We start from the raw sequence: 25,747 nt of genomic DNA on the forward strand, positions 1-25,747 counted from the left end.
GTAAAAGAGGCTTCCTTCCAGGGAATCAGTGATGAAGCTGTCAGATTTGTCACAGCGTGCATAATGTACATACTCTACATGTCTGTGTATATTTTGTAGAGAATGTACACAGTAATTCTGAGTTGTGTAATGTACATTGTGTACATGTCCGTGCACATTTTGTATAGAAGCTGTGCATTCATTCAGAGCTGGCATAATGTACATACTCTACATGTTTGTTTACATTTTATAAAGAAGCTGTGCATTGATTCTGAGCTAGAGTACTGTGCACACTGTACATGTCTGTGTACATTTTGTATGGAAGGTGTACATTCATTCTGAGTTGCGTAATGTACATACTCTACATGCCCTGGACATTTTGTACAAAAGATGTACGTTTTAAATATAAGCTGTGCATTCATTAGGAGCGTGCATAATGTACATATGGTACATGTCTGTGTAAACTTTGTATAGAAACAGTATATTTGTGCTGAGCGCGTGCAATGTACATACTCTACATGTCTGTGTACATTTTGTATAGAAGCTGTACATTTATTCTGTGCATGTGTAATATACATACTCTGCATGTGTGCACATTTTGTACAGAAGCTGTACATTCATATTAAGCATGCATAATTTACATACTTTACCAGTCCATGCCCATTTTGTTTAGAAGCTGTACATTCATGTTGAATGTGTGTAATGTACATACACTACATGTCTGTGTGCATTTTGTATAGAATGTGTGCACCTATTCTGAACGCGTGTAATGTGCATAATCTTCATGAAAACTGACAGTCAGCCCTGACTTTCATGTGAGTTTCCAGGAGATGTAATGGCAATTTATGAACTGTGAAACTTGCATGCCTCGTAGGTGGAATATCCCGTAGGAACATGTGATGTAGGAGCGTGCTTAGTAACAGTGTGTGATGTTGGAGCATGTCCCTTAGGAGGGTGTGTTGTAACAATGTGTGCCCTAATAGTGCGTCAGAGGTCTATCTGTTGTACTTGTCTTAAGATTGGGTGTCGTAGTAGCTTCTATCACAAGAGTGTATGTTATAGGAGTACATGTCGAGTGTGTCGTAATATGGTCTTTTTAGTAGGGCATGCTATAGGAACACATGCTGTAGTAGGAGTGTGTATCGTAGAATCACATATCGTAGGTACACGTCGTAGATGTGTATGCCATAGGAGCATAGTGGCATAACGTCTGAACAGTGAAACTGATACGCCTGTTAGTACAGTTCATTTTGAAAATTTCCCATTTCATCTGGCAAAAGCGGACCTCAACGTGAGCCCTGACTTTGATGTGGGTTTTCTGATGTAAAGTGTGCAATGCACATATATACGTCCCTGGATACAGCTCATTTGGAATGTACATCTTCTGAAAACGGACTTCAGTAAGCAATGACTTTCATGTGAGTGTTCAATAGGTTTAAATTGCGTAATGCACAATCTGTAAAACTCAAGAGCCTCTTTGTTCAGTACGTGCACATTAATGACATCTGCTTGCTTCACCTCCTTACACAACTACACTAATTCCCATCAGACAAAATGCCTTTTTAGACCCCTTCACCTCACCAAATATCTGAGCTCTAACCCCTCAGGCCCCTCGGGAAATGAAAATCCTGGAAAGAGCATCTCTGCTGCAAGTCCAAATGTTCAGTGAACGCAATAGCCTTGCAACACAGCCTTTGAGCGTTCTGCCTGGCTATGGGCACCACATCGACTGATGTTTAGGAGATCAAATTGCCCTTGCTCACTGGGGAGCAACCAATGAATGGCCTACTTCTTCAAACTGTCTGCCGACTCAGACACTGCAGAGCACACAATTATCCTCCAATGCTTTTAACACACAATGGGTATTGATAGAGACGGCATCAAATGGTTTGAATCATTCCTCAAGTACAGACCCCCCCCCACGTAAAATTATTGAGTCAGCTCTTATTCAATGAATGGGTCTCCTATAACAGTCTGCTGTGGCTCATGTATCTCACCCTGGCCCTCCAATGTCTACATGAACCCCCTGGCACCCTCTTCAACTCTTTTGAAGAACTGTTTTATCTGCATGCAGATGTTCAAGGGAAGATCTCACTAGACAACCAACTCAAAGCTTTCACCCTGATCCAGGAATAGATGGCATCCAGTTGTCTATGAATAAATAGTGAGGTAATTCGGTTTGGTTTTCCAAGCATCAATGCCCTACCATTCCTATAGCTACTCTCCCCGGGTTCTCCCATACTCGAGCCACCAAGCCCAAAATCTCAGTCATCTTTGATTGATGCATCTCCTTCACACCACCGGTGAAAACGGTGGACAAGAAACCCAATTTCCAGCTGCACATGTCTTATATAACCCTGCCTCTCTTGGACCACCAACGTAAAGTTTACCTGGTCAGGGCCCTCATCTTTCCACATCTGAATTATTGTAACAACATTATGCTGGAGCACCTAGGAAATGTACGAGGCAATTGCAATCAATCATGATATCGACATCAAGAGGCGGGAGAAAATCTCCCCAATCCTCCAAGATCTTCAAAGGCTTCTTGTGGAATATAGGATCATTTTCAAGACAATGTGCATCATGTCTAGGACCATCCAGATCTTGCATTCTGCCTTTAAGCACCTCATCCGGTGGGGTACTTCCTGGAAATCTAGACTGGCAGCAGGTACCAGTTACCATGGACCCCCAAATATGGAATTTCTGACCAGAAGCCTTAACACTCCTAGAGAATCACCTGAAAAGCAGGCGGTCACTAAAGATCCACCAGTTCCCCCAGGCCTATTTCTGAGCTAACAGTCCTCCCTGCCTGCTTCTTCACTGGTTACTATGGTAATGCCAGGAGTCTAATGAAAAGCAGGATGCTAACCAGACTACTGATGCTTTGGTTTAAAAATGTGCCACATCTTTTAAGTAATTAACTTATGCTATGATTAAAGACTTATCAAACGTATAGCTTATTGTACCATATGGTAAGTTCCAAGGTCTCCAGCAATGAGACCATGGTTTAGTTTCAATTGAATTGGTGTCCACTTGCAAAGCGTACTCCTTACCCTCCCCCCCCTTCTCTCACGGTACTCCAGAGTGGGGTCTTGTGTGCCCTATAGCCCAACCCAAATAAATAAGCAAATAAACAAATAAATAAGGAACCATGGTGAAGTGAGTTATCCCAGACATCAGCCAGGCACAAGGCACTTTCAGAAGCTAGGTATAAGGGGCCTCTGCCAAATGGTCAATGAGTGACAAAGACAAACACGAGACAACACTAACAGAAAATGCACAAATTCATTTCATTTAAAAAGTACCACCGAGATGCCTTCTGTCAAGTTGACCAAGTGGTACCTGCGCACGTGCTGTGGGGAAAGCAAAGCAACTGCACAGAAGGACCTACAGAGCTATCAGCCATCACAGAGGGGCACACCAGATCAAAGAAATGCCATGACACAAACGACTTTGTGAGAGAACTTTAGCAGAGGTGGTCACATTTTTACAAACACATTAAACCAGTTTTCTTTTTTTTCTTAAAAATTCTCCTTTATTAAGAACGTGGAGTTAATACAAATGGCCAGTAACATCCTTGTCTAAATCATTCATTTTTTCAAAGATTTTGTTTAGTTGGGTCCTCTGTGGATTAAAAGTTTACAATGAAGTTAATATTAATTAAAATAGACGATATTTACACAGGTTATTTGCATACAAACCCCCACATTTGTAGAATGTGCACTTACATGTTATTGGATAGCTGCTTTACTGAACTTCTCCTTTACATTTGTAGATAAGAGAAAGGTACGAGACATATTAAAACCATGGTTTTGTTTTTGTCCTTTCACTGATATTTAAATGGTATATGTTTTCAGTGTTGATTATCTAAAACCATGAACTATATCCAAGTACAAGCCTAAAAGTTGATTAAAATAATTCAGAAACATGCCTGATCACCTGGTTGTCTGAACTTCTGTGCCACCTCAATGACATGAATAAACTGGTATACGGACCTGGAATGTCATCTGGCTTCAAAAGCAGTGAACATTCTGCCGATCAAGGGGTTCCCTGATAGAATGTGCAAGAAAGGTAAAGTTCAATCATTGGATTAATCATAACCCATAAGATCACAGTGCTTGAGATCAATTAGTGTTAAAGAAGTTGTGAGTGGACCAGTCATAGCCTATATTGAGTATAATGTGCACTGAGAATCAAAACACCTCTAAAGAAGCGGCCGGCATTTGGCGACTGCTGAGAAATATGAACGTGGCCACTATGCACAGATCTTGGCAGCTCGGTGTCGAGGATCTTGCGTCACAGTTTACCAACAACAAATAGGAAATGAAATAATAATAGTCCAATTAAGATTATTCAAATAAAAAGCTGATCACAAGAAACAATTAAAATAAGGGCCTCAATGTCTGGGGGAAAAGTGGGTTGTGATGTTCTATTTTCCCGAACCTACTCTCCTGCAAGATGCAGACTGAGAAGTGTGAATCGGCATGGTCTGATTTGGAGAATTCTGTTGGGCTTGTTGCTGTTTCTCAAGATGAGAATGACTCAGCCCATTACAGAAATGTACACAATGTAAACATCAAATGAATGAATATGGTCAGTGAATAAAGTAAGGGACCCCTTGCATAAAGTAAGCTGTACATATGCATTTTCTCAAAATGAAATCAATTTTTTCGTCTCACATTGCAACCAAAACTTCACATGTTTAAAAAAAAAATAAAAAAAAGAACAAAACGTAGTTTGGCTATATTATTTTGTTTGACCTTTTGAAAAGCACCAACATGGTTTCATTTGTAGAAGTAAGATGTTCAAAATGCGGCAACGCAGTGGAGTGCTGCCATATGTCATGGGAGGATGTTTGCAGTGAGCAAAATGTGTGTAGCCCCTCTGCAAACCTCAGTGTGGATCTTTTTTGCTGCGAGTTGGGAAAAGGTAAGCTTGTAAATGAGAAAATAACTACACAAAGTATCAGCACTAACCATGAGTGTGAACTTGTGGCTTGAAAGTTTCATGGGAGGCTGGCATTCCAGAGAAAACATGCAGATCCTTTCAGCATGTTGGTAACACCAATACAATATTTGGGATCTCTCCCTCATCAAACAATCTAGCCTAGCAAATGTGCCTTGATGAGCAAAATCGGAGAGCAAAGCAGGTGTTGGATATATGATATGCACAAATCAATTTCATCAAATTAAATGTGACCAAGTGACAAGCAGAACTGTGGTGCTGGCTTTTTAGATCCTATGAAGGCATAATTTAATTGGTAGAAGGTCAATAGAATGAAACTGGAACTCCATCATATTATTTCATTAACACTAGCACAAACATTTACAAGTTGGAACCTTTTCTTTTTCAAAGAAAAGATAGCATGAGTAGGCGAGTAGCATGCACAAATGCATGTGATTATGATTCCCAGAAATTTGCAATTTTAGCAAGTCAATTTTCCCTGCAATCTGATTGATGCGATAATGTTTCATATGCTGCCCCCATTATAGGTGGGGAATTAGGAAATTATGAAACATTTTGAAGGTGCAAGCTGTGCCCTCATCCATCATCCTGCAGTTAAAAAGATCCAAAGCACAAGTGAAGAATGCCTTGTGATGCAGTAGTGTCACTCCTGGAAACAAATGAGCAATCTGGTGAAAATAGCATCCTCTGGGAAAAGGAGGAAGCAGGTTTATTTTCTCACTCCTTGCCTCCAGTTAGTTTATGGAATAGATCTTCATCCAGTGTTTCGTTGTGGTCTTTGGAACGAGTTGACAGAAAGATATATCCGCCAATGTATTCATGGACAATTTTACAGTCTGCGCTCAGGCATTTGAACGCAATGGATACGTTCTGGTCAAATTCAATAGCCACCTGAAAGACAGTACACAGAAAAGACACTTTAAAATCTTAACAAGTCAGCAAGTTGAAGTCACTTCAAGTCTTCAAGTGGAAGTGCAATCACGGTCCGCATTGGCGCCTCCCCTTCCATTTAGTCACTGGTATACTGGAAACGGATAGAACACATATTTCACACCTGTTAATGCTAAATATGGGCACAGTACGCAACTGTGCAAATTACTCCGTTCTAGAGAAACATCTATATGGTGTGCGGTAGCTAAAGCGTGTGCGGAACACATCGCCACTCATGCCATCCTAGTGGAGTGGTGGCTTTATCCGCCACTCCATTTGGGTGGGGGCTTCAGGGGTTACCATGGCAGTTGCTCTTGATGGTGGGTGTACAGGAGTCTGCAATACATGTTAAAGGAGGGTTGCATAAACCAATGGCTTGAACCTGCACCCAAACATTCCAAGGGATCCAAGAACCTCCACAAAGGCCGAAGCGTGGAATGCTTATGTGCAAAACCTGTAAGTAAAGCCTATTGTATGCATCTAAGATCAGTGCACAGCAATCCTGCCCTCACTCTAATCTCACTCCTCTATGATCTATTTTCAATTCTGTTGTTCATCTTCCTTTCCATTTACCTCCATTTACCTCCTCAGTCTTCACAAACTGCTTCTCTTATACCTCTTGCCTATCCTTTCACTATCTCCATATTGTCTTTAAATCTCGTCATAGTTAGCATTTGGAGGTAAGACTTTAGTAAGCTATCCCAGTGGTTTGTATATCCCCAACTCTTCATATCAGCTTTTACTACTAAAGGACCTTGGTAGAGTGGCAGAGCAGTCAGGCTTATCTTAAGAGAAAGATGTGAGCTGTAGGTAAGTACACTGAATCTAGCTAGCAATGTACATCAAAGAATCACACATAATTGTATATTAAAATATAGATTTATTATATTTACACAAGAGTCACTGTTAAATACACAATAAACCAACACATTTAGATATACTTTACAATACTCAAAAGGCCACTTCTTAATTGGTAGTTGCTGAACGTGCCCACTTACATCGGTAATTACGTGCACCCACAAAGTAATACAGTAAGTGTATTTAGTCAGCATACACATATAAGATAGTGATTTTTGGGAAGGAAACAGTTGGTTAGTGTTATCCTAGTAGAGCTTCAGGCTCTAGAGGCAGTTTCCCTGGACAGCAAGTCTTTTAAAGTCCAAAACACAACCCTAGCTAAAAGGCGGTTTGGAGAGGCATAAAGTCTTGAAAAGCAGCAGAAGTCAAAAGTTCCTGTGGATACTTTCTAGTCTCTAGGAAGCAAGATACAAGAGGGCTTAACCAACGTTGGAGATCCTGTTAAAGGATTCGCGAAAGGGGCACAAGCAGCGGTAGACACAAGCAGCGGTAGACACAAGCAGAGGTAAGAGGGGGTTGTCCTGGACACCACTACATGCACTCCAATGCTCTGGAGCAACTTTCTGGTATCGGGTAAGCAATACCTTTTTCTCCACAGTACCTTAGGTTTGAAGAAAATGTTTGTGGTGGATGCACTGTGATGTTGCAGCTCTGAACCCGACCTCTGGTAAGGCTTTCAGCAATTCCTCTGGCCACTCTGCAGTTTTGGCGCCTTTTCTGTAGCACCAAAAAAGGGTGCGATTCATCCGGTCAATGTTCTTCGGTTCCAGCAGTCCTACACTCTGATGAGGGAATCTGGGTGTGTTGGATCGGATCTCTGGAGTGTCCTTGAGGGATCAGCAAAGATTTGGACATATTCGACCTTTCCATGACAATGCACTATAAATGAGCAGGAGGTCTACAACTATTGGGGTTCTGCAACTCTGGAAACTCACAGGACCTCGGGAGATGGCTCAAACGTCTTGGGACTGTTTGTTCCCACTGGTCAAAGGGAAGGAGTCATCCTTTTTGTAGTTCCTCTGTCGCACAGAAAACAAACGTCAGGACCGCAGTGGTCGCTTCACAGTGTTGCAAAGGGTCTGCTGGCATCTCTAGTCGTTGTCTTCTTCCGTTACTTCAGCTTTCAGTGGTTGACTTTCTTTTCACTCCAGGAGCCTCACCTTTTATACAGTTCCAGCACTCACTCCTCTGCCATCTTCCTCAGCAGTTTACAGAAAGGGGCGTTTGGCTGTCCAATCAGGACAGCCAGACCCCCAGTGGGGGCTGGTCACTTTCAGGCACTAAGGAAGACAAAGGACAGGGGGGTGGAAAACTCCTCCCCCACTTTCTGCCTGCCCAGACACTCTGGAACCTAGGCAGGGACACCTAAGAGTTCCCGACAAAGGCAAAACACACACAGGCCTCCCACTCCCAGAATGGTAGATGAAGAGCTAACAGGGAACAACCCCGCTAGAAATGGCGAAAAAAGAAGGGAGGCCAAATTGGTACTTGGGTGCCCCTATTGTGCACTACCGAGGCTATGGACATAGCCTGTGGTAGACAGATCACACAATAGTTGGTATAACACATCCACTGCCACCAGCCATAACTAGGAGGATGTTTTTGAGACTAAAAAGTCACAGGAGCTGAGAGAAGGGGAATACTAGGTATCCCTTAGGCACTCCACATAAGGTGGTGTCTGCCAATCTTTCAGGCTATAAAGTTTTTGGAGAGATCCTTAAGCACTCTAGTTACTTTATATAAACAACGACAGGGCACAGCAATGGGATCAAAGTTCGCACCATCATATGCAAATCTTTTTATGTTTTTTTTTTTTAAATACAACATGCATGGAAACATCCCCTCTTTAACACCAATGTTAAATTTTGGGGACGCTTTATTGATGACATTTTATTGATTTGGGAAGGCAACACAACGGAGTTGGACAACTATGTTACTCACTTAAGCTACAACAACTATAATTTATCCTTCACAAAATCAGTTGACCCCAGCAAGATAGAATTTTTGGATTTGGAATTATTTATCGAGAATGCACAGATTCAAAGAAAGTTATTTACCAAACCAACAGCAGGAAATAGTCTCCTTCATGCAACTTCATTTCATCCAAAACATACAATTCACAATATACCATTTGGTGAGATCCTTAGAGTAAAACGGAATTGTAGCACTGCCTCTACCTATCAGGAAAATCTGAAATCTACTCATTTAAAATTTATACAAAGAGGCTATGGTACTAACAACATTAAAACCGCAATAAAGAAAGTTGAAAATATCTCAAGAGATTCTTTACTAAGGGATAAACCAAAAACTATAGCCAACAAACGCAGGATCCAATTCATAACAACCTACAGCACAGAATCAAGGAAGATAAAGAAAATATTATCAGAGAATTGGAATATTCTTCTCACTGATTTGAGCTTAAGAAATCATGTGGATGACAAAGCAAGTATCTGTTTTCGTAAAGCTCCGACCATAAGAAATCTAGTGAGTCCGAGCTTTCTAAAACCATTACCAGATACAAGAAAGATATTCTTTCAATCACTCATGAAAGGTACTCAAAAGTGTGGACATTGCAAATTATGTCCGTTTCTGAACACAGGAAAAAAGGAAATTTTACTACCTAATGGCAATACTAAACGAATCAAGCAATTGATTAACTGCAATTCCACATTTGTGGTATATGGATTGGAATGTGTCTGCAAAAAACATTATATCGGCAGTACAATAAGGAAACTAAAAGTCAGAATGTTTGAGCATTTAAGAGCTATCCATAACCGGGATCTAAGATCTCCCATTGCAATGCATATTTTGGAAAATCATCCTATGTTTGACATATCAGGATTGAGAATATTTGGCCTGGAGAAAATCTCCCTACCACCAAGAGGGGGGAACAAAGAAGACATTTTAAGAAAGCAGGAGTGCAAGTGGATATGCATAATGGACACATGCATAACTGGTTTGAATAATGATACTGAAATGTACAATTGGCTATGATACCATACTCTAACAATAATGATTTTGAATTGTACAATTGGTTATGATATCAGATTTTGCAAAAGCATGGTGTGTAAACTGTTCGGTTAAAAAAATGTATAATTACAATCATTGTGTTTTTTCCGTTAGATTTCTCTTAACAAATTGAAGATATAACAATTTTTGTTGGTAAAATAATTCTATATGAGAAATTAGATCACTCTCTAGGAATGTTAAATAAATATAGAAAATTCCAAAATTAAAATATTTCAATTAATTAGGTTAACATTATTGGTATTTTTCTTATTAACTCAGCACTAAGTAAAAACCAATATAAATCAGCTCCACAGTCTTTTTTTATAATAATCGATCATTTACATGAGCCCGTATCTTTTAGTCCGTACAGGAACGAACTTACAAACAAAATGGCCGCTTTAGCGCGATTGAGCGCGATGACGTCATCACGTTACGCTAAATAACGTAACGCGTGACGTGATGACATCGCGACCCGCGCGAGTGATATAAAAAGAGCAATAAGCCACAGAGAAGCCGCGAAAGCATCCGGCGGCACTCTGCTATGTAACCTGAATCTGAAAGGAGGATTTTGAGAGGAAAAACCAAATGACTAAGGTAAGGACCTTCTAATTTACAAATAGCCTAATTAGACTGAAAAGTGGTTAGTAATAAAGGACTCCATGAGCCAAATATTTGTTGAACAGAAATTTAATTAGTAAAATAAACAAGACCTTCTCTACCCCCCACAGAATCTGAAAAGATTTGACAGCAGAGGGCTGTAATACTGTACAAACTACTTAAAATAAGGAGCAAAATGAAAGTTACCTCATAAACAAAGGATATTGGAATAAGAATATGTTTTTTTTTTGGGTGAGTACAAAACAATAATTAAATTAATAAGTACACAAAGAAAACTATGAAGTCACAATTTAAGTGGCATGGTCCCTTTTTTAATTTTCTTTTTTAATGTATTCTTTTGAAACATTATTGTCTTTTTTATAAAAAGGTTATCAAGATTGTGTTAAACTCTCCTGAAGAACCATTGCAAAGAGTGATGGGGAAACACGTGTATTGGAATTATTAATCTGTGGAGTAATCACCAAAAATAATTCGATACAAGTGGTTGGCGCATTAGAGTAAAATTATAACTCTTATCATTTTTCCAGTTTTTGATTGTTTCTTTGTAGCAACCACACATGGATTAGAGTATTACTCATGCTGACAACCTTCTAAGAAAATAAGTGATCAGCTTGACTACATAATTGTCGCCAAGGCAAGCTCTTTTTGTTTGGTTGCAAACTCTTTTTTGAACCACATAAGGTGGTGTCTGCCAATCTTTCAGGCTATAAAGTTTTTGGAGAGATCCTTAAGCACTCTAGTTACTCTAGGATAAATAAAAGAATCTCAAAGGAGGGCTCCAAGGGTTCCCAGCAACACAGCCTATGTTGTGGCTGTGTGCTGCAGTAGTAGAATACAGAAACCTTTAAGAGTTATGGAGTAAAATAGACTCCATAGGACAGGTATAATACAAAGTTTGAAAAGACAGAGCCTATAAGAATGAATGAGTAGAAAAAGGCACCACTCATTCTGGATTTCAGAAAAAGCTCCAGACGTCCAGCAAAAAGTGCTGGGGTCTCATTAGGAGAGGGGATGAAGCATACACATTATAAATCTCCCTAACAATAGTCTTGCTCCTTCCTACCTCTCATCTTTACTCTCATTCTACTCTCCTCATAGTCTCTGCTCTCAGTTTCAATATCTCTGCATTGTTCCAAAATCCCCCCTGCACCACTTCCCAATTCTGTTCTTTTGTCCTTTTTGCACCAAGCTCTGGAATGCCCCACTATTGTGGGTCAGAGATTATGCACCTCTCCATATCTTTCGTATTCATCTAAAAAGTCCACTTCGCTCTACTCTTTCTACCTGATAAACCTTTCTGTGATTCAATGTTGTCTTTTTGCAGTTAATATTGCACCGTTTGCCTATTTCCATGTACTACGCTTTGGCGAAAGCGCTTTCTAAATGCCAACAAAATACAAAACCAAATACAACTTGGAGGGGGGGGCTACAGCGTCCCCCACTAGGGGTGCAGTGTATGATCTTTCATGCCCTCTTGGAAAGTCCCACATGGCAAGGTTAAAATTTAATGTAACCCACCCCAGCAACTTTCCTGGGTTCCACTTGCTGCTTGCATATGCTTCCATTGAAGAGAGACTACCCACGCCTTAAGGCCATCATTTGTACACTGCTGCAGCAGGAGGAAGCACCCTTGCATAGCCGTAAAGGAATACTTAAAAAATGTGCAGTTTGACTACAGCCCTGCAATGCCTCTGTAGTATTGCTCCCCCCCTATGCTTCTACGCAAGAGCGGTGTTAAAATCTTAAAGTTCCTTGCGCTACCGCAAATCGTGACAAAGCCATAAAACCCTGTTCATTCAATGGGTCTTCATTGTGAAGTCTAGTTCAGATATTCAGTAGGAGCCATTGCTTTAAAAATAAAATAGTGTTACGCTGCACGACCATGTTAAAGTGTTCAGGGACTTCACAGAAGGCTTCCTATGTGAGTTCCAGCATTAGGCTTGGTCGAATGGTATGGCAAACTCCCAAACACTCGATTCACTCACTCAGCCTAACAAGATTCGCACAAGATTTAAGGTAAGTATTACCCAAGCCAACACAGTACCTCAGCAGACAAGAAGAGCTTCTGGTTGGATGCCTTGAGGATGCAGCAGCACAAGACCCGGTCCTTAGTCTGGACACTGAGGAAATGGACACTGAAGGAAAACAAAACTGGTGGCAGTCATTGACAGATTCTTTACAGCTTCTCACAGCTCTGTGCATTTGGCACCTTTCTATAGGAGCCAGATGAAGGCGTATCGCTGGTCGGATTCTCTTCACTCTGTCAGTCCTGTGCTCTGGTGAGGGGACCTCCAGGATTTGAATCATGTCTCTGGAAGTCCAGCAGGAGTCCCCCAAAGTTTTGAACGAAATTGCACTTCGAAAAACATTGCACTCCACTCAGGGTCAAGGTCCTCTGGTATTGGCGTTTTGCAGGCCAGTAAGGTCACATAATGTCGAGGGATGGCTCGTTTTGCAGGTATTCTCAAGACTAGTGAATGCCTGCCTGGGTAGACGTAGTCGCGTTCGGGACCCCCAGGTCATTTGGAAGGAAGGCTTTGGTGTAAAGCGCTTTATAAATCAATAAATACAAAATACATCAGGCTCTCGTTACTGTGAGAAACCTGACAGTGTCTCCCTGGCTGGTCCCCAGCGATCTGTCATCCAGGTGGTCAGAGCATCGCTTTTGGATTCAGTTCCAGGGGGTGGACCAGTGCTGGAGGATCACCTGGATGGGGGGCCCTCGGGGAGTAGGACACCAATGGGTGAGACGTGGTATTCCCCTTCTTGAAACACCTTTTCCCCATCCTACCACATAGGATATTCCAAAACACTGCCCCCACCCCTTTTCTGACACAAACACTATCGCACAACACAAAAAAACAACAGACTAACACCAGAGCCGTTTACCTGACATGTCCCAATACAAGGGTCAGGCAAAGTCAGACAATTGATCAGAATCACACACACCTGACGGCCCTTTCCCTTCCCCACAGGGATAAAAGGTGGAACACGACAGCACACTATGAGCAAGGCAGACCACACAACGTTAGAGCTAACTCAGCACGGCAGTTCAATAGAAGGAGAAAGACGGCACGAGTTGAGAGGATACCAAGGAGAGAAGTGACCTTGCCCTTATCGACAGACCTGTGAAGTCTCAAGAGAAGGAATTGTAAGATCGCAGCGAATAGCCAGCATGTGTTGCAGCAGATGTCAGCGGTGCTCGGGGGCCTCCTCCGCTGACAGCCAAGCTGGGAGAGACGCATGGCCCAATGGTACCGCCCTTGACTCTAAAGTCAAGAAAGCAAAGCAGTTCATCACAGCCGGTAAATCAAGGGGAGAGCCGATAAAGAAAACGAACTGTGTTGCATGTAAGTAGCAAATGGCTAATTGAACTTTGAATGAACAAAGAACTATTGATATAAGGAAAGGGGAAAACCAGCATAACAGAAATAAACACCACGTGGGTGGTCACTTGAGAAATGCTAGGCGATTAACCTGCTGTTGAGCTACACTAACCAGAAGGCCTTAAGAAAAGGCAGAAGGGGGTCAAAGTAGTCATACCGGCGTCTTGTCAAATCCTCTGTACCGTCGGACGTCTTTGACCTGCAGATGATTGGAAAACAAAAGGGAACCAATCATGCACAGTAAAAGGAGTGCATGAACAGTGTTACAAAGGTTGGCAAGAATGAACCTGGCGGAGGGATGCTAACGAGAAGGGACGAAGTCTAAAAGACCCATAGTGAACTGTTTCATAAAGGTTGGCAAGAATAAATCTGGCGGAGGGATGCTGACACAAAGGGGCAAAGCCTGAAGTCCCTATGAGCAGTGTGTTGACAGAAGTGAACCCTAACGAGGGATGTCCACAGTGAACTGTTTTACAAAAGGTGGCCAGAGTGCACCCGGCAGAGGCAGGCCGACAAATAGGGGGTGAAACCTATGCAGCTGTTTAAAAAGGCATTAAGATTCGAGAAAGCAAGAAGTATTGCAAGATAAGGGAAAGTGAAGTGTCCCACTTGTCATTTAGGGTCCAATCCTGGCCGAGGGAGATCCAGGGGTGGAAAGTCATCACCCAGAATTCGTTGAGAAAGAAACTGTTTGGTTGAGTTGTCGAGTACGACTGTGAGCAGGCTGTGCCTGAAAGAGGCGGAACCCAGGGGTGAGGCTGTCATCCAAAGCCATACGTGGAACAGAACTTTTGTGTTTTTTTGTACAACTATCAGGCCCGCGAAGGCAAGAGACTTTTTATTGAAAAGTGATTTTAACCATCGGAAGAGCCCGGTAGCTGGAGCGGAACAGTCGGCTTGTGCTGGGAAAGCTCAAGTGTGTGCTGTGATCAGGAGACCCTCCTTATCCCGTGCTAAAAACGTAGTGAAGGGAGACCCGTGGCAATCACATCCTGACTTATTATTTGGGAACACTTCTTTCTTTATTGAATACCCTATCCCACACTCTTTCTGTAATTAGTTGTAAGGATTTTAGTATAGGCCTTTTTATTTTGACATCACCATGAGGACAGCCTTATTATTCATTTGATGGCTGACGCTTGCTCCCATCTTAGATTTAGGTTTAAGTTAGGTGTTTTTCCACCGTGCATTGACAGTTTAATAAACATCCTTGAACTGTATCCACTTGTGTCTGTCTTTACTGTTGCCATCAATAGTTCCTTACTATACGCAGCAGGTTCTCCGGCTGCTGGAAATGGTTATGGCCCTCATTTCTTCATCTTCCTCTTTGGATTTGGTCCCAGTGGTGAACTTGTCAGCAGATTGCAGCTTTGGAGTATTTATCAGGAACTACAGAACAACTTCTGTAAACTCTCGCTGCAGTTTCCATAAAGGGGCGGTCTGGCTGTCCAACCATGACAGCCAGCCCCCTCCTCCCTAGTAGGAACTGGTTCCTTTCAGGAAAAGTGAAGGACAAACGGTTGCAGAGTTTTGGACTCCTCCCTCGCTTCTTGCCTTCTCAGATGCTCTGGATCCTCAGCGGGAATACAAAGGTTTCCTGCCGAAGACAAAACCTTAACCAAGATCTTTCCCACCTAGGATGGCAGAAGACCACCTCAAACAACAAGCCAATGAGAAATGGCGAAAAAAGACTGAGCCCACCATTCTAGCAGAATGGTGACCCTCCTGTGCATTGACAGCTTACAAGTAATGATGACCTAAAAGTAGTTTCACTGCCACCAGCCATTCAAGTTAACTTGTAATGGTAACAAAAATGTTACCAAGTAAGTGAGAAGGGGGACACAGTCTATCACCCCAGCACTCCACATAAGGTGGGGTGTGCTGGTTCACTATATAAAATGTAAAGGGGATGGGAATCCCACTTAAATTCTCGGGAAGATTCGTTCACCAAAGGGGTAGCAAGAAATTAAGGGAAGCCCAAAGGGGCAATCCAACCTAAGCCCAAAAGTTACAGGGAACTATAAATCCATACACACACTATGAAGAGACATACCATTTTGCCCCATAAAAAGAGTAAAAGACTAGGTGAGAGGGGAAAAAGATAGCCCAAACAAGAATTTGTGGGGTTGACAGGTCAGGAAGATTTATAATAATTATACTTACCTAACAATCACATCTTGACAGTGGGTGCCATGAGCAAAACCCCTCTCCCCACACTTTGACAATGGTTTATTTTGCTATGTACTTATCCTGTTCTATGCAACAACAACAAACGTTGCCTTTGGCAACTTTATAGGCGTGTTGAATGTAGATATAAAACAATCAAACTTTATTTTGCTGATAAACCATTTCCATGAAAGTACATTCATAAAACCTTTCATTTCCCTTAATTTCTCAGTCCTCTCTCACTTACTGCTATTCCACGTCACACTACCGCTCTCACACATTACCATCATTAAATATCACTGAATTGTTTCAAGTGTGAAGACACAGCGCTGATTCACGAAGGACTGTTTGCAAATGTGTTATGCGCTTGTGTGTAGCCAGGGGGAGGCAAAACACAGGCCCAGTACTGGCAGACAGGGCTTGCATCCTGTGGGTATATCCTCTCTTCCATTAATCTGTGCTGTTAGTTAGAATTCCACTAATGGCCAAAGCAACTGTGAAAAACATTATGGTTTTACCTCAGTGGTTTCCCAATTCACGTTCCACTGCTTCATGTTAGCAAACCTCCATGTTGTGATTGGGACGCCAGTGGCCATATCTATCCGAATTAACCTGTTGTATGACACTCCGAGCAAGTCCTCTTTCTTGCTTCCCTTAAACCTGCAAGCAAGAGAAAATAACTTTATGTACATATTCAAACGAATCAGATGTTAAAAGTAACTGTCTGGTTATTGCCCGTCTGTGCCTGGAAGGAATTTATAGACCAAAGCGGCTGTATAGGCAGCCACGTAGTAACTGATTTGCAACTTCTTGCCTTTGACTTTGGTCAGTCCATGATTTTTTCCCAGGGGATTAAGAGCATGGCTAGAGACCGCATGTTCTACGCCCTTCATTGCACTTACAACCCCAGTGCTCCTGGTGCCACAGCCTTCTTTGTTCTTTTCAGTGCAGTTGAAAAGGGAAAGTTTTAGGTTTACATTGTTCATGCGCATATCCGGTCATCTGCCTTCGAAGCGTGAGGGTTTTCATTTACCTTTTTTAGTTTGGGATATTGTAAACTGAAACCTTTAGATTGGAGTACATGGGGGAAGGAGATGGCATGTGAGGAGGGATACACAACTTGTGGCAGTCGTTTAGATTAGTTATCCATCCACCGACTGTGGCCATGCCAATGCTTAATGGCATTCCCACCCACTACTCTGCCCGGCCAAAACACATCTCTCCTGGGAACTGTTTCAGTGAGCTTGGTCATGCAGTAACATCAATCCTTCTACGGTATAGGGACTGTCAGTGTTATTTCAAAGCAGCCCTTTGAAATAGAATGGATTCGTTTTAGCTTTAAATTCTGTGCTGGTGTAATGAAAAGGTCATAACCAAGTGTGCGTTCAGTCACTTGATTTATAAACAGTGTATTTGTGTCCTTGAACTGAAGTCCTGTTAAAACATACATTGGCAAAGCAAAGAGTATTGGCTTGTGTATAAGTATTAGGCATTTACCAAGCAGTGCCACCATATGCCCAGGTACTCAAACCATTTTTCAGCTGTTGAAATCCTATGGCCATTTAGTAACATGGCACTGGCGGGCAGATGTCTATCCCATGCCTGCACAAATGCCAATGCTGGTTTTAAAATGAATTGTTAAACATTAACACGGAAATTGACACAAATGTAAGGTCACATGAATTTTGCTTCAACTGCAGGGAAACAAACCATCCTACGAAAGATCATGACTTGTAAGGGCATTGTCCAGCCTCAACATCTGGACTATTAACGTAAAGCTAAAGCACAAATGAAACATAATTTGGTCATTTGTTATTGACTACATTTTAGTTTCAATTTAACATTTGGAGTGGTAATTAAAGTTGGGAGGAAGACCATTCAACTAAAACATTCTCAAGTACAATTATACCAGACTTATACCAAAAAGTCTGAACTTCAAGTAGAAGGCCCTCTGCAATCCAAAAGTAAATATTCTCGAATATCCAAAGTGTGTATGTTTAAGAGTATGATCCGCTTATTATTCTGTATTTATCATCCCCCCAAACCTTGCTCTCCTTGCATTCCCTTTATCCCTCAAATCTAACATTCTCCACTTTGTGGTTTGCAAACAAATTCGGGCAAAACAGAAATTGTTTCCCATCTTTTATTTCCATGGTCTGGAAGGGGATTCTAGCTTGCAAAATGCAACATTTGATCTGATGAACAGAGGAGCACACATCAGTCATGTTCTGCACAACCAAAAAATATGACTTCGGGATCATTGATGGGGGAAGGCTCACCAGGAGAGGTCACACCTTCCTTTCCCAGCCCAAAGCCTGGGTTAAACCTCCAACTTCCCCATCCTCTACATCCACCATCACCAAACCTTGAATTCCCCAGTAGACTGTGCAACACAGCTTTTCTTGGCAAAGACAAACTACTCCGGAATTCACATATTTTGTCTTTCGGGATAACAAAGCTAAAGCAGGCACTTTAACCTAATCAGAAGGATGTTAAGCTGTGGCAACTTCATATCATATAGAGAACAAGGCCATTAATGGGGTCCTCGCTAACAAAACTGCTTCAACCTCCCCTGAAATCAGTCCCAACATGAAGCATCACACGATAAACTAAGTTCACAACCATCAGCCTGGAAGACCTGGCCATCATTCTTGTATGCCTCAGAGCTACCACCTACAAAGGCAGCATCTCGCTCACTCCTATGGTAAAAGCCATCACAGAGTAAGCAGTGACACTACTCCTGCGTGTCAACGCCAACCTGCATGAGGAAGGGAACTAAATAAACACATGTAGGGCTTGTAAACTGGAAAAACAGGCCCTAGACCCACAGATGTTACTAGATGCGCAAGCTCTCAACTCGTTTATTCAAAGATACTGTACTTGAGAGCGATATTTGTACATATCGCTCTTTTTTTAAAGACAGCCATCTCACTAACATATCTTGACACCATTTTGGCCCCAACACAGCTCTGTTACGTGCCTGATATGGCCTCCAGAGATGCTGTACATCATTTTGTCACTAGTTGACTCCTTGCTAATTCAGCGGGGGCCGAAGCACTTGCACCATGTACTCTGTCCACTGTGAGAAGGTGTAACATAATAGTCCTTTCAAACACAAAAGGCACTCGGGTGCCGTCCTGTACCCCATAGCGTTGATGGACTAGAAGTTGAGCATTCGCTTTGCGTACCCTCAATCAACGGGGAACCAGGGTTCCATCCCATCCACCAATGTTATTTTTCCCCACAATACAGTAGACCCTGCTGAGCTACTGTTCTTATCTATGACCAGTTTCCCTTGACGAATCATTTTACCAGTCCACCTCGAAAAATTACATGCCATGCAGCATGTTACAGTGTTCTTATTCTATATCTAAATGTTTTTTTCACACACGCTTATTTGATGAGAAGTTCCGAAGTTAAGACACTTCAGCTCACTACGTTATAACCTAGTGAGCTGAAGTGCCTCTTTGTTCACAGATTGATAAGTGAAGATAAATGTTCTTGAGGGTTAACAACCAAGACCAACTTTAATACCAAGAAAGAGAAGGACTAAGAATAAGGAAAATCTTTCCAGACTCCATGCACCAAACCTTGAATACAATTAGACGTATATGGCCCCTAAGGGAAACGGCACTCTACAAATATAAAAACACAAACATACATATGCAGCAGGCTAACATTCCTTTTAGGGAATGGGTTGCCTCCCTTTAATACTAACACAGTCAAGTTTAGCCGCTTTCGTTTCTTTTAAAATAGCAATAAAAATCTGTTACGATGCAGTGTTCAGGGCATCCCATACTTGGGTGTAAAGCAGATGCCTCCAATTTTCGCAGGGATGTAAGTCAGGGACGCACATGTGTGATGAAATTCTTCAAGTAAGAACTAGATGCCCAAAGAGTTTTACTGTTGGCTATAAATTGTCCACGCACAAATCTGCCGGAGCTGGAATGCTGGATAGACATGGCCTCATTTCAAGATTATAGGTAGGTCATATTGGTGACCTCTGTTAGGTATCTTTAATCCATATTAGCAACCTGGCAAGGGGTGCCAGCCAATTGGTTGGCTAGGAACGCAGGCTTGAACTGCTGGTGAAGGCCTGCATTCCATGCCGCCTAACGGCCGGCATCCAACGCTGCCATCTTAACCCCCCACCCTCCAACCCAGTTTATTATTTTTGTTATCCCCCACTGACCTTATTTCGGCTGCGGTGGCACCTGCCGCGGCACCTTCCACTCTGCTCCTAAAGGCGTCCATGGAAAGGGAAGAATGGCTCTGTATGAAGCCCCATTTCTCTCCCTCTCTCCCCTGCTGAATTCCTGGCTGAAACTGCAATGGTTACCTGGCCACCCTTTCTGATTTTGGGCCCAGGCCCCACCAGTTGCACACATGCACTGCCTCCCTGGCAACCCCCGGGACGGTTTTCTGTATCCCTACAGTCCCCCTACCAGCACTTATGTCTGCACTTACCTCGCACTTGCCACCATCTGGCCGTTTTATTATCTTATTTATTCTACTATCCCATGTACTGCACTTTCCCCTCTCCTCTCCCCCACGCACTTTTCCCTCTCCCTCCTTCCCATGCACTTGCGCGATTTGAATGACACCTGGCCTAGTAACATCGTTATCTGTCCTCCCTTTGTTCCCCCTCCCTTATGATATGATATGGCATTTGTAACGCGCCTATACACAAGTGTTTCAAGGCGCGACGAGGCAGGGAGGGGGGAACAAGGGGAAGACAGACAACGATCCTACTAGGCCAGGTGTCATTCAGACCGCGCAAGTGCAGGGGTAGGGGGAAGGGAAAAAGTGCAAGGGGAAGGGGGAGGGGGGGAGTGCAGTACAAATAGTAGAATAGAAATAAAATAATAAATAAATAGGGCCAGCTGGTGGCAAGTGCAAGGTAAGTGCAGACAAGTGCTGGGGGGTGGGGGAGCTGTAGTGATAGAGACAGTCCCGCAGTGCAGGGGTTGCCAGGGAGGCAGTGCAAGTGAAGAGTGACTGGGTCCAGGACCGAGGTCGGTGAGAGTGGCCCAGTTGCAGAATCAGTGCAGTTTTGGTGAAGAATTTAGCAGGGGAGAGGGAGAGAGAAAGCAGAAGTGAAGAGGAAGGTTTTGAGGTGCTTCCGGAACCGGAGATGGTTCTCCTCAAGTTTCAGGGAGGCAGGAAGGCTGTTCCAGAGGGAGGCACCTGCCGCGGAGAGAGATCTACCCCCAGCTCGTTGCTTCGAGAAGCAGCTGACCCTGAGGGAGTTGGAGACGGATGAGCGTAGGGCTCGGGAAGGAAGATATTTAGGAAGAGAGAGTTGAAGGTATTTAGGCTCCAGGCCCCTTGCCTCGTCGCGCCTTGAAACACTTGTGTATAGGCACGTTATAAATGCCATATCATATCATATCACCTTCCCTTTCCATGGCAGCCATGTTTGTAAAGTGTTTTCTTTCATTCAAAAGGGCCACGTGAGGCATCCGGTTGCCGCTTTGGCAACCAGGGCTTTTAATAGCCTTAATCCCCCCCGTTCCAAGGGCTGTAACGGGGGTGAACGGCTCAGATGCCCTTGTTATCAACTTGGGCTGCCGGGCCGTTAACCCCCCATTTTAGACCCTGGAACAGGGGATTAACAGGCTATTATACTTAGGGCGAATGCCCTAACTGAGATATTAATGTTATTGCAGGTCGCTGATTGTTTTACCCAATTGCATTCTTAAGTTTGAGTGACTTGAAACAAAAGGAGGACTGAGTTTGAGTCCATTTAAGATTCCAGCGATTATGATTTATTGATGGAATGAAATATATCGTTGATATATGTATTATGGATAGATACTGATTTACAAATATTAATTAAAACAACTGCTGAAAACCAAAAGGTATTTTTAACAGTGAGGCAGATTGAAAATCACTGTAACAGGTTACTGAGGTGTAACTATTTTTATTTTTGTTTGTATTAAGTATCCCACAGTTCAATGAATAAGATTACATAATATAGTCAATCTGGTGACAGCCATTGAATACTCCTGGAAAGTTCAAAAGTTGCCAGCATTTGCTGCTTTAATAGACTTTACGGCAGCTTTCGATACTGTAATAAGAGAGCGACTGTGGATGAAATTAAAAACCTGGGGTATACCAGCCGGACTGCTGAATATGATACAGTTTTTGTATCGAGACACAACAGTAAGAGTGCGACTTGACGCTGAAGGTAAGCTATCCACCTTCATAACAACTAAGCAGGGCATCAATCCAGGGTGCATTCTCGCAGCTACTCTATTTAATTTATACCTAGCTGATTTTAGGAAAGAAGCTCAGTCATTATTAGTAGACAATATTAAAATAGGTACTGTGCGGATAGGCTAGTTAGGCTATGCAGATGATCTGCTACTGATAGATTACACTCTGAAAGGCCTACAAAACAAAGTGATTATCCTAGAAAATTTTGCAATACTAAATGGTCTGAGTATAAATCGAAAACAAACAGTTTACCTTTTATTGGTAAATTGAAATCTACTCAACCGACTAATTATAAGTGGATGATCATGGATCAACATATTGAGGTAAAAGGATGCTACAAATATTTAGGTATTATAATTGACCAGAAGCTGAATTGGCAGCAACATTGGACAGATCTTCAGTTGAAATGTTTGAAAATTGTATAGTCCCTTAGTGCATTGGCCAACAAGGCGTTTTTTTCTGTTAATACTATTCTGCTCCTATATTCCTCTAAGGTGGTATCGTGCTTGCTTTATGCTGCTGAAATATAAATATGTTAGTAAAATTGATCGCTTTGAGGAAAAACTTCTCAACATTTTATTTAGAATGCCAAAATCATTACCAGGAGAGTATTTATTCCTAGAATGCCATTTTATGCAAGCCACAGACATTTTAGAATACACAAATGGCCATGTTTTATGTGAAACTATGTAGTTTATGTAATAATACTTTTATTGTGGAAATAATGAATGGTTTTGAAACACATTTTTATTTGATGGATATTGGAACTGTAGCAGAAATTAGTATAGTATACTTGAAATGGGCCAAAGAGAACGCAGAAATTTGGTTTCAGTATTCCTTTGCTAAGATTAAACTGCTATTGAAAACAGTTATATTAAATTATGCACAAGGACGGGACATGGTAAATTTGGCGACCAAAGTGAACAGTGGTCATTTTTTGAAATATTGGTCGAATGAAACCAAATTATCAAGCAGCTTATCCTGAAAGTAGAACCATAAGGCAATATTTATTGTTCAAATTTAATATGTGCGACACACTGGAAGTCTTAGGAGCCAAAGTTGGAATTGAAAAACATATGAGATTCTGTAGGTTGTCTGGAGAATCAATAATAGAATGAGTTGAACATCTACTATGTCATTGTGAAAGATATTTGAATTCACATGATAGTTATCAACACTAACTACTAACACCAAAATGGCAAACAAGAGCGATTTGCCAGTCTCTTCTTTTCAAGAAACACTACCCTTTAAGGCTTTTTTGGGATTGCAGTTCCAACTTGCATGGTGCACAAAATGCATTTAACTGTACGCTATGTAAATACAATATGTAAATAATGTACATCATTTATGTTGTTACTATAGGATGTTCCCATTCCATGATCCCACTGGCATCTTCTTCTCCACCTGGTTATCAACCTGCACAAATATCACTTTCACCTTTTCTATAGCACCATGCAAAGGGATTGCTCTACTCACTGTCGTAGGAAGCCGTTGTCGCCTTGCTCAATAAAAACATATAAATATACAAATGCCTCCTAAAAACATTTGTGCTTTTCAATGAAAAGTCAGGTGCTGAGAGAACAGCAACTTTGCACAGCCCTGCCTTTCTCCGGCAAACAGGGGCTCTTCAAGGTCACTCCAGTGTACCCATTTTGTTGGTCTTTTAAGTAACACCTGCAGGTGGACAATCTAAGCACAGGAAAGGGGGAGCATTCCCAAAAAGTCATGCTCAAAAACTGAACGTTGGTTCCCTTCACATTTTAAACTCACCCAGGTGTTGTGGTACAGTTACAATTCATGGTTATGATAGACAGACAGTTGGAGGATGGAGAGACTTGGAGTTCCGCATACAACTTCCTTATCCTCCACAAGAACCAAACAGGGGTCTAAATCAGTAGTTGGACTGCACCAGGGTGCCATCCTGGACTGGGCAAGCTGTTGGCCCTTGTGTATTGCATAGCTCATCTATTCAAGGTTGAGGCTCCTCCAGCCCTGCCCTGCCCTGCTCGAGGATTGTCGTAGCTAGATGTGCATAACTAATCTGGCCATCATCTTGGATATGGGGCTGGGGCCTTTAACACTTGCCACGCCAGCCTTATAATGGAGATCCGTCCATTCAGGGCTTTCTTCAGTCTTGCACGGGAGCAACCATTGCCCTCGATTCTCCGAGCCCTTGCTTTACCTTCAGAGTTATCTCAGCAGCTCCTGAGTATGTACAGTGTGTGCCCACAGCCCTTTGGCATCAGTGGAAGGCAGAGCAAGGTGCTGGTGGGCAAGTCAGTTGCGTGCGCCGCTACCAGCTGCTCTCTCTGATGTACATACTCAGATCAATGCAATGGAGCCTGGGTGAAATACAACCCAACTACCATTCCTGCTTCAGGGGCAGTGGAGATCTGGTCTGGGATATTAGGTCCGAGAGTGCTGGAGGTTCTACTCGTTAAATTTGCTGAAATAAGGGAGAACTGCTTCACAGATTGCTTTTGCTCTCATACATGCATTTATGTATGCGTTTACTTTTGTAAGGCTCTTACTACCGCCAGTGAAGCTGCTTCTAAATGCAGCTCCATTCAGATGGGCTCTGATCATCTTTGGAGAAAGAGAATCTTGCAACCGGTCACAGGGTTTTTCTAGTTGTCACCATTTTGAAACTGTGGATTTGTAGGCCAGGAGTCATGGATGAAAACCACATACGTTGGAAGAAAGATCAGATGATATGGATGAAAATCTTCTGTTATGGTAGTGATTAGGTGCCCTCCTAACATTCATTGCATGAAACATTGTCCCATGAAAAATACCAATACTGGGAAAAATGTGGGGAGGAAAATGTATATTTATGTGCAGGGAGGAAAGCAACTTTGGAATAATGCAGGGATTTGTCCTAAGCACCACTTATCCGTGATAGAAAGATTATAGTTCCCATACACAGGGAGCCTCTAGCACAATCACAATACTCGGATACGTTATAGCTACCAGGCTTTTCAAGTGGTGTCTCATCCATATCCAAATAAATAAAAAGGAATATTATGTTTTGGGGGAACAAATAGAGACTTCATCAGTCCGCAAAGGACAGCAGAAGGCGTAGGGGCACTCACTTCAAATCCCAAGTGGGAGATGGATTATTTATTTACTGGTTAGACCAAGTGAAGTAGAATTTGGAAGTGGCTAATTTGACCAAGAAAAGTATGTCAGACATGGTCTTCCATTGCCAAACAGCTATCAATTAAATCCAAAGAGTACACAGGGCCACCCACCTCTGGTAAATGTAAACATTTTGTAAACTGCTTAACCAAATCAAGCCTACATGGTGACGAATTAATACTTTCTCCCTGAGCCACAATGCAACAATTTTGCTACTTTGGTCTGGTATTGTATTCCTTAGATGTCAAAATTATCTGTCAGCTTCCATCTGATAAATTGAGAGGAACAAAGGCTAGTGCCTCTGGAAGCAATCCTTCGAGCTAAAATGAGCCCTGCACTAAACTCTGGAATACAATAGATCTCTTAAAGCCACAATGCCTTTATAGGTCATTTTGAAACATGGTTAGATATGTACAATACTGGCACACACCAAGTAATGTAGTTTTAGTAAGATCATTGTTATGACAGTTTTTCTAAAG

General features: G+C 42.2%; 1 protein-coding gene across 2 annotated transcripts in view; it reads right to left on the bottom strand.

The window, feature by feature from the left end:
- Positions 1 to 3,486: 3,486 nt before the first annotated feature.
- Positions 3,487 to 25,747, bottom strand: part of FERMT1 (FERM domain containing kindlin 1) — a 422,040-nt gene continuing 399,779 nt past the window's right edge. For both annotated transcript variants that reach the window (XM_069608276.1, XM_069608277.1), the window contains exons 14-15: positions 16,430 to 16,571; positions 3,487 to 5,835 (exon numbers count right to left, since the gene is read on the bottom strand). In XM_069608276.1, coding sequence (XP_069464377.1) covers positions 5,662 to 5,835; positions 16,430 to 16,571 — 316 coding nt within the window. In that variant the 3' untranslated portion in view covers positions 3,487 to 5,661. The remainder of the gene's footprint in view (positions 5,836 to 16,429; positions 16,572 to 25,747) is intronic.

The sequence above is a fragment of the Ambystoma mexicanum genome, chromosome 4q, assembly GCF_040938575.1.
Source record: "Ambystoma mexicanum isolate Mex_15411 chromosome 4q, UKY_AmexF1_1, whole genome shotgun sequence".
Lineage (NCBI taxonomy): Eukaryota > Metazoa > Chordata > Amphibia > Caudata > Ambystomatidae > Ambystoma > Ambystoma mexicanum.